The 16,514-nt window shown below is 36.7% G+C and overlaps 1 protein-coding gene across 3 annotated transcripts in view; it reads right to left on the reverse strand.

Annotated features, from left to right (window-relative positions):
* Positions 1 to 8,594: 8,594 nt before the first annotated feature.
* LOC147236161 (gamma-aminobutyric acid receptor subunit pi) overlaps positions 8,595 to 16,514 on the reverse strand; it is a 59,102-nt gene continuing 51,182 nt past the window's right edge. For all 3 annotated transcript variants that reach the window (XM_086164582.1, XM_086164598.1, XM_086164591.1), the window contains exons 7-10: positions 12,781 to 12,918; positions 12,310 to 12,462; positions 10,195 to 10,385; positions 8,595 to 9,745 (exon numbers count right to left, since the gene is read on the reverse strand). In XM_086164582.1, the coding sequence (XP_086020708.1) occupies positions 9,380 to 9,745; positions 10,195 to 10,385; positions 12,310 to 12,462; positions 12,781 to 12,918 (848 nt within the window). In that variant the 3' untranslated portion in view covers positions 8,595 to 9,379. The remainder of the gene's footprint in view (positions 9,746 to 10,194; positions 10,386 to 12,309; positions 12,463 to 12,780; positions 12,919 to 16,514) is intronic.

The raw sequence follows: 16,514 nt of genomic DNA on the forward strand, positions 1-16,514 counted from the left end.
TGCAAACCGAGGTGCGGCCCTACTACACTGTTTTTTTTTTTTGAACATTTATTAGAACAGGTTCCTTAAAAGAGTAACGGCGAGGGGGCTTTTCTTGTCATGCTAAGACTTTGTGGAAAAAAAAAAAAAACAAAAATCATGAAGACATTGACATCTTTATAGGAAAGGTGAAAATCCACTTGTTTGCTCACAGCAAGGAGGTTCCTGGTTCGATTCCAGGTCTTTCCGTGTGCGATGTGGCTGTTCTCCCCTTGTCTGCGTCCTCCAACAGTCCAATAATGTGCAAATCGATCAATAACTGCATTGGGTCCCTCAGGCCAGGTGGAATAAATAAAGTGTCTCTTTTTTTGTGCTTTACCCTTATCCCTTCTTACTTGTACACTTTAGCACTTTATGAATAGATTTGTCCCGATTGTTAATCACCTTTTTGACGTCTTCACCTTAAAAATCGTGACAAAACATCCCATGCAGAGTCGAACCAGTGACTCAGATATGTATGTTTTTTTTTTTTCTTTGTTGTTTTTTTTTTGTAAAAGATATTTGATTTTTTGTCAAAACCGACTTCTGACTATTATATAGAATGTGGGTATTATTGTGAAATGAGCATCTTCAATACAGGACTAACTCAGAAAATTAGAATATTGTGATAGAGTTCTTTATCTTCTGTAATGCAATTAAAAAAACAAAAATTAATTTTTCATGATATTCTAATATTTTGAGATAGAATTTTTGAGTTTTCTTGAGATGTAAGCCATAATCAGTCATATTAAAATAATTAAAGGCTTGCAATATTTCAGTTGATTTATAATGAATCCAGATTGTATGACATTTTTGTTTTTGTAACTGCATTACAGAAGATAAAGAACTTTATCACAATATTCTAATTTTCTGAGACAGTCCCGTATATCTGGGTACTCATCTTTAACTATTTATGCAAGCTTTTTACCAATGTTACTACCGGTGTTGACTTTCTACCGACCGAAAAACGCTGCCCTTTATCGCAAAAAATAAAAATAGAGAAACATAATGTAAAAAAATCAAGACATTTTTGATCTGCTACATGCTACTAGTTGAAAATATGTTGCAGTAGTTGTGCGGAAGCAGTGCTACAATTTTAGCAACCCATTCCTTTGTCATGGCGGCAGCGTCGGCCTTTTCTGCATCAAACAGTAAATGTAAAGAACTTTATCACAATATTCTAATTTTCTGAGGCAGTCCTATATAAAGAAGACGCTGAATATGTAATAGCAAAATTCACAATATAGCATTTCGTGGAAATGTAGGCGCAATATGTGAATGATATATTTGGTATGAATGATTTCTCAGCGGCATACAGCAGTCTGAATATATTCAGATAATAATATTGTGTAGGTGTATGTTTAATGAAAATTACAGGTAATATCAAGTATTCAGTCTGAAGTGGTTTAGTTGACCATTAAAAGAGCGGTTAATGCATCAGCTGTTTGCTTCCCATCATAAGCGCTGCGGTCACAGCATGTATTTGTTCATCATTAAACCTTTACTGTTGCACATAAGAACACATGTGGATGTAAATATCAGCCGGTGAATTCCGATTTGTAGAGCAAAAAAAAAAAAAAAAAGAAAAAAAAAAACAAGTCCCAAAAGCAATTCCATCACAAAACCTAAACATTATAATCTGTTTTTTTTTTTTTGTTTTTTTTTTTTTTTTTTCCTCCACTGGCTCTACCTGCAGCTCCCTCAGGACAGGAAGTCTGAAATAAGACAACTGCTCAATATTAAACACATATGAGCTTCACGCGTGTAATATGCTTAAAACATTAAAAGGACGCCGTCATCATGTTTTACCGTAGGCTGACGCTTTCCGAGTGCAGCATCATCAACCCATCTCATTATTCTTTGTTGCGGTTGTTGCACTGCAGTGGATTCAAGGGTGAATTGTAATTCTGCACTGTCATCTTGTGGTAAAGGCCTGCATCACATGGGAGTGCAACTCTCTCACTCTGAAATCCAACCCAAAAAGGTTTCAGCACCACTGAGGCAAGCCTCCGGGCAAACACACACTTTTTTTTTATTTTTTATTTTTTTTTTTTAATGGATTACTGCGAGGAATTACTTCTCGAAACGATTCTTTCAAAAGCACGCGGTCTCTCACCTGAATCAATGGCTTGCATGCTTTTCAAAGGTGCATTAAGTCTGCATCAATAACCTCAATGACTTTGGACATTTATCTGTCGTGTAATTAGTCTCTGCTGCAACCTGCTGTTACTGCCTTCATGATTCAATTATACGTCCTTTCACTGTCTTTCCAACTCTAAATGTGCTGAATTCTCAATCAAGTATGTCATATTTCCGGATTTCTATTTAATATTTTTAATCTATGCTATTGTTTACCTTTTTTTTTTTTAATCCTGCTTGGCAACTTTAGTACTATAAATAACGTTTTGCCTTAAAATAAGATGCCAATCATGAACATTTTTATTCTGTGCTTTTGTTTACATGTTTTATCCAACGGGGCAACTTTAATATTATAGATGCATTTGACTTCAAACAAGATTCTGATGATGATGATGATTTCTGTTTACTATATTTTTCTCTTCTGTTTATTTTCAGTAACATTTTTGATCGATGCTCTGTTTTTTTTTTTAATCCCTTTAGGCAATTTTAATACTATAAATAATGGTTTGCCTTGAACTAAGATGCCAATGATGATTTCTGTTTACTATATTTTTTCTCTTGTTTCCATTTTCTTTTGAACATTTTTAATCTGTGCTTTTGTTTACATGTTTTATCCCACGGGGCAACTTTTATACTATAAATGCATTTGACTTAAAACAAGATGATGATGATGATGATTTCGGTTTACAATATTTTTCTCTTCTGTTTATTTTTGGTAACATTTTTGATCGATGCTTTGTTTTTTTTTTTAATCCCTTTGGGCAATTTTAATACTATTAATAATGGTTTGCCTTAACACAAGATGCCCATGATGATTTCTGTTTACTATATTTTTTCTCTTGTTTCCATTTTCTTTTGAACATTTTTATTCTGTGCTTTTGTTTACATGTTTTATCCCACGGGACAACTTTAATACTATAAATGTATTTGACTTAAAAGAAGATAATGATGATGATGATGATTTCTGTTTACAATATTTTTCTCAGTTTATTTTCGGTAACATTTTTAATCAATGGTTTACTTTTTTTTTTTTATCATTTTAGGGAACTTCAATACTGTAAATAAGGGTTTGCCTTTAAAACTATATGACTGATGATGGCGACCCCTGCCCTAGTTCGATAGTTCGATCCCAAAATGGGAATTTAAGTCACAATTTGTGAGTAAGTTAGTGGAGATGGCATATTACCTGTGGTGACAGTTGGGGCAGTGTGTGTGTGTGTGTGTGTGTGTGTGTGTGTGTGTGTGTGTTTGTGGTGTCTTGACCTGCACACTTGCCCCACCACTGCCTGCCAAACGTTTTTTTTTTTTTTTTTTTTAAACATTTTAGTACGTATTTTCAATTATTATTGAATTTATAAACTCCTTATTTTTTCCTTTTTGTTTAATTTTGATGATTAAATGCAAAACAATGTCGGTTTATTTATATGATCATTAATGATTTTTAAAGTTGAAAAAAAATGCTTAAATATTTAAATTGTAATTTTTATTTTCAATTTACATGATACCTAATTGGCCGGTGCATAAAAATATAAATAAGAAATGCAACCCGACGGCCAAAATATCCTCATTTTAATTTTTTTGTTTTTTTTTATTTATTTTTTTTTATATATTTTCATAATATTTGTACATCATCAGACGTCTGTGGCGCTCTTATTAATCCTCCACTCTTCTCCTTTAGATGTCACTGTTGCGCCCCAGCAGCTGGACGTCAAACTTGGAGCTGCCGTCAAAAACGTCAACTCTGCGAACCGTCCACACCAAATGTTTCCTCCTCAGACCTTTAGCCGTTTCCACCTGTTTCCACCAGTCGAGTGTGTTTACCTGCTGCAAAGTCTGCAGTTGGTGCCTCATGTGACTCCCCTGGCGTCCTTTTCCTGGTCCAAGTCCTGATATTCCTGGTTTGCATCCACGTCTAAATATCCTGTTTAATGTAAAAAATAATAAATTAATAAATTATTAAATACATATTATAAAATAAATGATTATTATAATTATCAATATTAAGTATTTGCTTATGTTCCCATCCAAATCAGGTCTGTAGATTGGGATTGCCTTATTTTGACTTTTTTTTTTTTTTCCTTAAAGCCTATTTTTTTTTAAATTCCGGATTAAACCCTGTTAAACAGCAACTGAATATTTTGCTCCTTTCTCAATTTTTTTTCATCCAACTAAATTTACTGCACTTTTTTTTTTTTCTTCTTTCTATTGTTTTGCTATTTTAATTGAATTGTCCAGATTAGAATTTGTAGAATCCCATTTTATCTGGGATAAGAGATGACTCCTTGGGGATTTCCAAAAATAGATGTCCCGATTAATTTGAGGAGAAAACAGGTAAATATACTTTTGTTTGTTTTTCTTTTGATAGATAAATTTAAATAATGGAATGACACTTGACGAATGTTTTTGTATTCAAGTGAAACTCTTGCAAATGCCTTTTTTTTTTTTGCTGCAAAAGCATCATCATTTGTTTTGATTGCGCTGTCAGGCCGTCTGATGTCGGCAATCGAGACTCTCATTCAACCGGAGAGGAAGTTCAAAAACCTTTGTTTGCTCCTGCAGTTGTTTCAGCTGATCCTAAATAACTGCATATTTTATTCTGTGACAGTAGAAGTGGTATGTCTGCTGCCATATTGCATATTGTCATGGTGAATTGCTTAAATATGATATAATTAGCATGCTAAATGTTTTCATGATTCCATTTTTTTTTTAAACATAATAGTTTATTACCTTTGTATGTTATCACTAAATAGAGTTTGCATTGCAGCCGGTGCTGCTGCTTAGCAAAGTGACACATGCGACTAATTAATTTCCATTGTGTGTAACCATCATGAGTTTTATGCACTTTTGTTGTTTTTGAAATAAGTCAGATTTATCCTAGTGAATAATATATTGTTTTAACAAGTCTCAAAGTCTAGACGTGTCTTGCTGTTGCAGATGGGTCTTACATTATGCAGCTCCTATGAAATTTTGGGTTTTAAACAAATAAAATGTCTTGAAAGTTTAAAAATCGGCACATCTGCTTCATATCCCGCCGATCAGATCTAAAGAAACACGGTATGAGAAATATAATAATCACATGAAACTTTTCTTTATTGCTATCATTCATATTCATACACCAATTAAACATGCATATTAGAATTTATTTACACAGGTTAAGCAAATTGACCTATATTAACTTGGTGCTACAGTGTATTAATAGATGACAACATCCCAGGACCTGTGAGGCTAAAAGCCGATGTCACCTTCAAGGATTGTTTGAAATCCTGTCCGAAATTCAGTTTTTTTGCTATTTTTATCCCTTTTAACCGTCGACCGCTCGACTGAAAGTTGCTTCGGGTACATCCTGGTGACGCTGCCTTTTGTGTTCACCATCCGCAGGTATCAGCGAACGTCCAGCGGCGTCCGTCGTGAAGGGGCAACCATGGAGCCACGCTTAGGTAAAAGAATCTTAATTATGATAAAAACGTTCCCTTTGTAGAAGAAGCCTCTGCGGTTTCTCTTGTGTTTCTTTGGCTCCATATTGGCATTCATTTCTTGTACTATTCACTGAGAAGACAGCTTTTAAAATTGCATCTCCTGTGCTGTATCATATAAAACCTGACAGTCTGTGTTTTATCACATCAACCTTTTTTTTTTTTCCGCAGAGGAGAGTCACAGCCCGGTTGGAGGCAAATGAATCCTTAAAAACTGTTTAAAAAAAAAAAAAAAAAAAAAAAATTAAAATGAACATAGGTTTAAATCTCCCGACTTTTCGGACCCTGAAATGAAGGTTGCATTGGTAACAATCAAAAGACACTTTTCCGTAATATTGACCATAAAAACAAAAACGGCAAAGCAGAGGAAACTTAAGTTACAGGTTGAAAACCATGCAGAAAAAAAAAACAAAACAAAGAAATTAATGAAAAGTAAACTTATTAGTATCAGGCAAAACAAGAAAAGTGTCATGTTGGTGGCATATTTAGAATTCAATTAGAATCAGAAAAATTGAAAAGGCATAATATGAAGACAGTATATTCATTACACATCGGAACCTTTGAAACTTGCATTATGGATGAATGGCGTTAAAATCTCAGTTTATTTAAGAGTGAAGAAATAACAGCAATAAATAAACATGCATTGTCATCAAAACTGAATCCCGATTTCCCTCGAAAGCGTGAGGTGTCGCGTCGATCTGTTCATTAACTGCATGCGCGTTTAGAATTCTACTAGGAAACATGATATTAACATTTGAAGAAAATAATAAAACAAACCAAAAAAAAAAAAAAAAAACATTTAAACTCTGAAAACTGAACAACCAATGTGGATTCTTTGGTTCAGCGGTTTAAATGACTGGTAACCAACAAAACTGTACCCTCAATACTCACAGCTTAGGGTGACAATAAGGGGAATTAATCAATAATAATTAATAATAATTCAATTATGGGTACAGTGGTGCCTTACATATTATGATAATTGCAGGCAAATGAACTGATCAGCTTTTATTGTAATACAGTTTGACTGTACCATTCATATTTAACTACCTCATAAGTGGCTTTCAATTATTTTTATTTGTTTTGAGTTCTATAAAGATGACGTCACGTATTTCCACACGAACAAGTTGCGGATCAATCGATACTCGTTCAATCTCCAATGATCAGGGCAAACCTGCAAAAATAGTCCAAAATAAAGGCGTTTTAGCGTTACAACAGGATTCTATGTGGACCAGAGGGACTTTAAATGAAAATAAATCAAGTAAGAGAGATGAAAAAATGGACAATTAAATATTTTAAAGTACATTCCCAGCCATAACGAAAGGAAGCCTGCAGAGGCAGTTGTTGTTATACTCATTTCAGCCACAGGACTGCAGAAAAACTATCTAAATACTTAATCGCCTCCCATTGCTTATATACATAAACAACAAGTCGTGAATTTTTTTTTTCCTTTTTTTTTTCTTTTTTTTGAAAAACAATATTCATTCTAAAACAAGAAGTAAGAATGTGTAAATATAACAGAAACAAACCCTATTTATAAATATTACACCGAACAGCTCATTTTGCTTTTTTTTTTTTTTTTTTTTTTTTTTTTTAAATGCAAAACAGTTTGTGATATATATATATTTATATAATCATCTGTTGGCTAGAGGCACCATCTCCCCAATCGCAACATCGCAGAGGTCGAGCCGAATTAGCCAGCATTCTGCTACAACACTGCTACAAAAGCCACCCACACCAATGAAGCACGGACGACAACGACTGGCCGATCAGCTTGACGCCAATTTCGACTCCTTCGTGAGTACGTTTGAAAAAATGTACCGTAATTCGGACAAATGACGGTAGTTAAAAAGGATGTTTTGTTAGTGGAAGTTCATTTATTTAATGGGTTTACCTCCCTGTACTGGTGCTGATAGGCTGATGAGAATCTGTATTGTTTATTTTTACGGAACACAAACCGAGTTAAATGATGTTCGATGTATCGTAAACATCCAGATTTGATGAGCTGCTCTCGCTTAAAATATGTACAAATAGTTGTGTGTGTGTAGGCTAAAGTAGGGCTGCAGGTAACGCCCCCTGCTAAGAAAGGCCGTACGTTTTTGATTTGCAGAGAGGTAGGGAAGAGATTATTACGCTTTTTTTTTTGTTTGTTTGTTTTGTTTCGCGTTTGCATGACACTGTGTGTCGCTAAAAAATGAAAAAAAAAAAAAGCTACAAAAGAACAAAAAAAAAAAGATTCAATTATGAAAAAAAATATGAAAAATATATATGGATATATAAATGAATGATTCAGTCATGTATTCAAAATAATAAAAAAGAAAAAAAAATCTGAATTTTGAACACAAATGTCTGATTTCCACAAACCACTGTGTAAGTAGGGAGGTTAACTGGATAATACTTTTTTTTTTGTGTGTTTTTTTTTTGTCTCCTGACTACGCTCGAATATAATATCGAACTTTCTCCGAGGATATAATTGCGCCGGCTAAATTAATCACCAATTTAACGAAGGGACAATTTCTCCCATCCTGTTGTTCTACCCATGGTCAAGTCGTATTCTGCACAACTCGATGGCAAAAAACAGACCCAAAATAGAATGCGATCCTTATTTCAAATGCAAGAAATAAGGCATTTAAGGACTTTTCACACAGGAGGTAACATTCAGCTCTTATACCTGCATGTTCCGTTTATCACAAAAGAAAAAAAAAAAAAAAGCTCTGCACATATTGAGTCTTATCGATGGCAGGAAGCAGACATTTTGAAGGGACGGGGCCCGACTCGCCGCCACCGCCTGTCAGATCGCCTGCGCCGATCCGGTTCCCGTGGAAAACGAATTACAAATGTCAATCACCTTCCGTGTGAAAAGGCCTTAACACCTATATGAGTTGTTTTTTGTTATTTTTCTCTTTCCGCAAAAGCTTCAAGGAATGAGGATGTATGTGGACACCAGCAGGAGAAATTACAAATAAGTTTTTTTTTTTTTTGCAACTAAATAGCTGTTTATTCTGCTAGTGTAAAAGCACACGGTTTGTCACAGCCTTTCTAATTCGCTCACTATTTAATGTCATTTCATGCATGTTTGACGTCCAACACTTTTGACTGTTTTGCTTTCTCTTCTATGATGGATACATACAGTACCATCGCTGGAAGAAATTATGCTTGTGAGACTGATTTATCGACTCGGTTCTCCATTTCATTCCCCTTTTTTTTTTTTTTCCTCCATCCGCTTTTTTTTCCTAATTTCATTGGGTAACAAAGGTCTAACAAAGCGATCATTCCACTAAAACAAAGACTAAAAAAGGTATCACTGCGCCCTCAAAAAAATCCAAGAAAATTTAGACAAATACCATAAATTGCATTTTCCACAGCAGCATAACCAACATGTGTGGATATATTTCCGATAAAAATAAATATAGTATGAGAAGCCTTAATCTCAATTTTTGTAAGCAACTTCCATGATTGACCAAATATTGCTTTTCTGTCTTAGATCAGGGGCGACAAGCTGCATGACGTTAAAAGCGAAACCCCAAATTAATTACGTAATAATATTTTAAAATGAAGCTCAAGCCGTGACTCTTTATTTCCTGAAAGTCCCGCATGAGTAGAACAATCCCGTGTAAGTACACTACCGTAACTCATGAGTCCACATATAAGTAAAGGCTCGTTCTAAAACACACTGAAATAATACATCACTTAAAATTCTTGTGTAAACAAAGGCTCTGGCTCACTCACAATAATGTGCACTCCACCAAATGTTAAAAATACAGGTAATATGTCCAATAGAGAAGGTTGACCATGACAAAGGACAAAGGGAAGGTGACTCTTGAGTAGTTGTCTATGTGGTGGGGGTTCTCCACGTGACAGCAGCTTATGTAGCGCAGCACTTTCCGAAGGGTAGCCAGAACGGTGAGGCACCAGTTGGTGGGCTCTGGAGGGGTCGCCTCTGGCTTGGGCTCGCTGCCCGAGGGGCTGGAAGGGCTGACAGAATGTTCTGTGGAAGCGGGAGCCACCGAGGGAGAGTTGGCCCGTTCCTTGCGTCTCTTGGCTCGGGCGGAGTTGATGGAGACCGTGGTGACGATGCCGTTCATTTCGTCGTCGAAGTCGTGCATCGGATGGCCGTACTGCGGGGGGAGGGGGGACACACACACACACACGGAGGGCATAACGTTTTTGTGGAAAAAACGCCGCTTACGGGATGTTTAAACAGATAAAAAAACAAAAAAACAAAAACTGTGCAATATTTCATTTCATTGTGCAATATTCAGAAATGTGCAATATTTCATCTCATAACAGCTACACTACAAGTTTCTCTTCTATCATACTATTGTGCACTCCTTACCTCACTTGTTACTAAGACACTTATAGTTTTATCACTGTTTACTAAGACACTTAATAGTTTCACTGAGACACCTTATAGTTTATAGTTTATCTTTATTTCTAATTCTGCCTTTTCTTTTATTATTTATTACTGTTATATTTTCTGTAACTCTGGCATAGCAATTTCCTTCGGGATTAATAAAGTTGTTCTTATTCTTATTCTAAAAAAACAGAAGGGTTGGGAATGTCTCACCATCAGAGTGTGCGGGTCTGCATATGTGAGCGTGCAAAAGTGGGCCACGGCGTATTCGATCAGGGCGCCGAAGATGAAGCTGAAGCAGATTCCCAAGTAGACGTCGATAGCCTTGATGAAGCAGTTGGCGTTGGGCAGTGACGTGCGCGCCCCCATCATCAGGGTGGTCATGGTCAGCACCGTGGTCACGCCTAAACAAAACAGACATGCACAACACAAAGGCACCAGACAGACAGATTTGGCACCAAATAGACAGATTAATACCATATAATATAATCATATAAATGCTGAGGCTTTTTGTACCTGAAATTAATTGATATATATATATATATATAAATATATAAAAATTATATATATTAATTGATAATCATATAATTAATATATAATTATTAATTATTAATATATATTAATTGAAATAATTGATATATATATACACCTGTATTTTTAACATTTGATGGAGTGCACATCACTTTTTATACCTAAAATTAATCGGTATATATACATACCAATTAATTTTAGGTACAAAAAGCCTCAGCATTTTTATATATATATATTTCTTTTTTTTTTTTAATAATTTAATTTTATTTTTTACAATTTTAATTTTGATGCTGCTACACTTGTGCCCCAACCAGCGCCATTGCTTGAGTCCTACTTAGTGTTTTGCTAATGCTAACTTTCTTTTCCCAATGCAATTTTAGCACGCTGTTGTGAGGATTGCAATCACATCACTGGAGGCGTTGAGTTGTTTTTCTGTTTATTTTTGGCGCCCTGTCCTCTAGACATGGGGTTGATCTGTTTTAGAGACGCGGTTATTGGACCAAATAACATCAGGTGGACTGAAGTCAAATCAGAACTATATTTGCTTCAAAATATCCTTCCATCAGTGTGCTTTTTACTTTAAACTAACAGAATAGGGTTGTTAATGTTCAAGATACAAATGCATTTAAATAATATTTTGGAAAAAAAAAAAATTGTTACAAACTTTCATTTTTTTTTTTTTCTATCTAAAAATGTCATGAAATTGTACTGGATTGTAATCAATGCACAACCAATCACGGAATAATCAGCCTTACAGTTAGCCAGCGGATGTTATTTCTGTTATCAATAAGTGAACATCAACATGAAAGATAGTTTCACACCAGCAGGAGGGGATGAAATTCGAGCGTCACTTGTGTATTAATATACATTTGGCTGAGCGACTGGAGGCCATGTTTGAAGAAGCTGCATGTTATGGCGTAACTTGCCAAACTAACTGGGATACATACTGCTCTAATCCTTTACCAGGTTAATTATTTAGTGAGTTGAACACCCAGGGAGGCAGACAATTAAATTTGAAAAATGCATTTACATATGACAGTGCAGAATCCAATGAGAGGTTGAATCATTATTATGCATCAGATAATAAACTCTCCGGGCCTTAATGTGCAGTGACTATAAATTGAGACGTCAAGTTTTTTTTTTTTTTTTTTTCCATAACACATCCCTTCAGGTGCGAACTAGATTTCTAGGCAACCAGCTTTTTTTTTTTTGTTTTAATGAAAATTCCGGATGATGCATTTTACGTGTTTGGCGCAAGTGAGAGCTAGAAAATAAGCTTAAAATATAGCCTAAAAGGATCTATTGCAGGTAAACAATGTACGTTTTTGTTTATAAGGAGGGAACAATGTCCTCACTGACATTGCGCAGTTGCCTGGCAGCGTCACATCGATGACAAAACTCCAGAAGCTGACACAGAGCCCTTCCGAAACGCACCTCTCTCAAACGAATCGCCGCAGATCCGGCGTGTCATGAAAGTAGCACAGATTCAGGATCTGTTTGTTTAGCATTCGGGCCCCCCGGGCGTGCGGTGGATATAATTCGACAGAACAAAGCTATGCTGGGATAGATTTGCTAAATAACACTGTCACAGAGATTCTCTTCAACTTGTTTGACTCGGGACTCTCAAGAGGGAGGGACGGAAATCGGTTTAAAAGTGCGAACTATGATGCGACCGATGTGTAAATCGCCAGATGCGAGTCTGAGTATAACAGGAATCTAGGGATCTAATTACGTACAATATATGAAATGGCGAGAGGTGCGACGTGTCCCATTAAGAGGGACTTTTTCTGGCTGTACCTATACAAATACGAGCTGGAACAGAAGACAGGGAGATCCAGAAGGAGACCCAGGAGAGGACAACAAGCAGGCTGGAGGGGACGTATGTCTCCAGGATGAAGTACAAGATGCTCCTCTTAAGCTCAAAGTGGAAAACCAGCTTTGGGTAGTGACCTTTACCGGAAAGGAAGAGAACTCAGTCAGGTGTTTTTATGATGGAAATCATCGGCGAAAATGAAACGAGCATAATGACGGTGTTAGACAAATATTCGATAAATATTATGTTTTCTGTTGGTCCCCGCGACGATTGACCACGGTTGGTCACCGCGCGCCAAATAGCTCTGAGAAAATGCTTTTCTCGCTAGAAAATGCACTTTTCGACACAGCTAGCCTCTTGCCGTATAAACGGAACGGCGATCGAAATGGCATTTTGACGGACATCCCTCTCGTTTGACATTTTTTTTTTAAAGATAAAATGCGTGTCTTTCTTACCAGTTTCGTAGATGGCCTCTGACACGGAGGTGTAGTGGTCCTCGACCGTGTACTGAGCCAGCTGGAGGGTGTCCAGACCGCTGACCGACTCGTTCCCTCTCGTCCAGTAGAACATAACGTCGTTGATGTTGTAACCCCCTGCAGAAAAAAAAAAAAAAAAAAAAAAAAAAAAGGTAACGACAATGACTTTTGTAAGAGGAAAAACAAACGCGCCGACAAAATGCATATACAGAGACAAATTAAAAAGGAAATTCTCTGCTCTGGATTCGCGGTCCTCGGCTCTCCCTCCTTCTTCCTCCAACGAACCGGAACCGTGCTTGCAGATTAATTGCCGACCGGCGACTCCGAAATCGTCTGCAGGCTAGAGAGGGTGAACGTCGCGTCTCGGTACGTGACCCCGCGGCCCGACGGAAGCGGAGATCGCCTTGCGTGCAGGATTAGCCGCGGACGACGGGCCGACGACTTCTAATGCTACAATGTTGTTAATGAAAATTCTATTAATTATTTGGCTACAATAGTTTTACATTAGCAATAGCTGTGTCATCTTGGGATGCTAAATGGCATATTAATGTCTGGCTCTCTCATGGATGACTTGTTTGGGAATACAAGTCACGCTCATGCAAAATATTAGCGAAAGTTGTACGTTTGGCATGAGTGAATTGGAAAGCACAGAAGTAAAAGGTTATGTTGGGCGGTTAAATAAATAGCAGGCACATTTGAGTTGAATATGCGACGGTTTAGGCCTTTCGCTGCTAACGCGTCACTACGTTTGCCGTTAATAGGGCGACCGAAACCAGCGTGGCATGTCAGCACCAAAACACAGCTTTTAAAAAAAAACATGCTTAATCTTTAATGCATATACATATAGTCATAGTCCGAATAGAATATTCTCCCAGTGTTCACGTTGACATAGTTTGACTGGAGGAGAACCAACAGAAATCACAAATGGAAATGCATTTCTGGTGTTAACTTGATTCTTCAAAGGGCGAGGAAAAAAAAAAAAGAAGTCCTGATGAAAAGCTAAGCTAACTCTTGCCTCGTACCATGACGGGCTAATCATGCATATTGCACCGGGCCCTAGAGAGCCTAGATAACCCAAATAAAACTTGGAATGAGAGGGCATGCAGAATTAATCCTGTCAAATATGCCACGGCAAAGTGTTCTACGCTTCTGAATGTGCTATGTAATTACGCTGTAACCGTATCAACAAATAAGGAGTGCGGCGGTGGTTCTTCTCCAAGATCCAGGACTCGCGGCACGATCCGGAGATGAATGTCTCTGGTGCATTTTTGAAACACATCTGCAGAGGGAGCAAGAGAATAAGGAGTGTTTGCTGTTCCAACTTCGTAGTCTAACCGCCTCAGTTACATTTGCTTTCCGTCTGCACGTTTTATTATCGACGAGAAGGCGCCGACCAACTCCGAGCGCGGTCTGGTCTTCTTTCACCTGCAGGGAATCTTCAAATCTTTGCACTGAAGACATTATAACAATTTAAAGCCTTGACTTTGACACTTTATAGTTTTATTTGTATTTCTTATCCCCCCACCCCCCTTTTTTTTTTTTTTTTTTTTTTAACTATTTATACAATTTCCTACTATTATTTATTATTGTTAAGTTTTACTTGAAGCTCTGGCTCAACAATTTCCCTCTGGATAGATAAAGATATTCTTATTCTTATTGAAGAACATTAACGCCGATCGGTCATGAGAATCCATATTTCTCCATCACTTGCCAGAAGAACTCGTTATTTTCCTGACCCGAAGCCTTGACATCATCTAGAAAGTAAGGAAATATAACTGATTGCAGCTTTTAACCTTCTACTCTCTTTTGAGTCCTTGAATTAAAAACAATTTGACTCATTTACCCCTGATAAATTTGAAAAAAAAAAAAAAAAAAAAAAGCTCAAAACGGATCGTAACCGTCCACAAACTCAAAACGCACTCAATATTTCACCGCAAATGTGAGCTTTCCTCCTTCATAGATCCCCTCCTGTGCAAAAGGATCCACTTTTGGCACCGGTTTAAAAGAAATAAATCCTTGAATGCATCTTCACATGGAGACCGAGAGTAAAAACAAGGGGGGGGGGGGGAAAGAGGACTGGAGCAGAAAAGAAAGAGAGCGAGAGGAGAGTTTGATGAGAGCAACTGCGGGACGGATGGAAGAAAGAGACCGATATGCAGATATTTAGCTCGGAATAATGAAAGCGGCAGAGAAAGGATCCGTCATCCTTTCAGTTACCTAACGTCAACCTCCAGATGTCTTTTTGTCTGCTAAGTAGGGCTGGTGCTCCTGTTAAATGTTTTATTTTGGCACCGAGGTCCTGGTGGGCTTCTGTCAGGGATCAGAATTAGCTTAGCGTGGCGGGTTGTCATTAAAGAAAGGCTGAAAAGCAAAGATGGCAGATGAGCGAGGGAGGGAAGACGCAGAGACGGGAACCTCTTCGGCTTCACAATCCTTGCCTTCCTCGGCCAAAAAAAAAATCAATCGATATCGCCGAAATCATCATTAAACCGAATTGAGGTAAATCACTCAATATCGAGCTGAGAATTTTTAATTTTTTTTTTTTTTTTTTTTGAAGAAAGATTAAGCAGATCTCACGGCTTAGGAGCAGAGAAGTTTGCATTCTTAAAATATTCATTTGATTTTGAGGGATTTGTAGGATTGAGTGGGTTCCCTATCAGGAACAAGGCGAGTATTTAAATATCCTGCACTTTGAGAAGAACTTTGTAGGTCAACACACTGCAACCAAAGAGGGGTAGATACTCATAACCAACAGAAGAAGTCAATATATCCAACATGCACAATTTTGGGATAGAATAAAAACATGAAATTACAGGAAATCAAAATTGTACTTTTTTTCAAGAGAATTAGAGCAGTTTCCATTCAAAATGGTGGCGACGTTGATATTTTCCAATTAAATATTAGCCAAAAATATTGTTTTGTGTAGAGAAATCTAGCGGTTGTTTTCATTTGTTGTCCCATATATAGAACTGTCTCAGAAAATTAGAATATTGTACAGGAAATCAAAATTGTACTTTTTTTTCCAAGAGAATTAGAGCAGTTTCCATTCAAAATGGTGGCGACGTTGATATTTTCCAATTAAATATTAGCCAAAAATATTGTTTTGTGTAGAGAAATCTAGCGGTTGTTTTCATTTGTTGTCCCATATATAGGACTGTCTCAGAAAATTAGAATATTGTACAGGAAATCAAAATTGTACTTTTTTTTCCAAGAGAATTAGAGCAGTTTCCATTCAAAATGGTGGCGACGTTGATATTTCCCAATTAAATATTAGCCAAAAATATTGTTTTGTGTAGAGAAATCTAGCGGTTGTTTTCATTTGTTGTCCCGTACACAGGACTGTCTCAGAAAATTAGAATATTGTGATAAAGTTCTTTATCTTCTGTAATGCAATTACAAAAACAAAAATGTCATACATTCTGGATCCATTACAAAACAACTGAAATTTTGCGAGCCTTTATTATTTTAATATTGCTGATTATGGCTTACATCTTAAGAAAACTCAAAATATTAGAATATCATGAAAAAGTAATTTTTGGTTTTTAATTGCATGACAGAAGAACTTTATCACAATATTCTAATTTTCTGAGACAGTCCTGTATATATATTCTATAACTATTATTTATTTTTTCACTTTTTAGCAGTGTGATGTACTCACGGTGCATCTCATGACGCGCTCGGGATTATCTAATTAATCGGGTCATTTTGTTTCA

The sequence above is a fragment of the Fistularia commersonii genome, chromosome 2 (genome assembly GCF_037954325.1).
Source record: "Fistularia commersonii isolate RoL2024-O1a breed Wild chromosome 2, RoL_Fcom_v1.0, whole genome shotgun sequence".
In the NCBI taxonomy this organism is placed as follows: domain Eukaryota; kingdom Metazoa; phylum Chordata; class Actinopteri; order Syngnathiformes; family Fistulariidae; genus Fistularia; species Fistularia commersonii.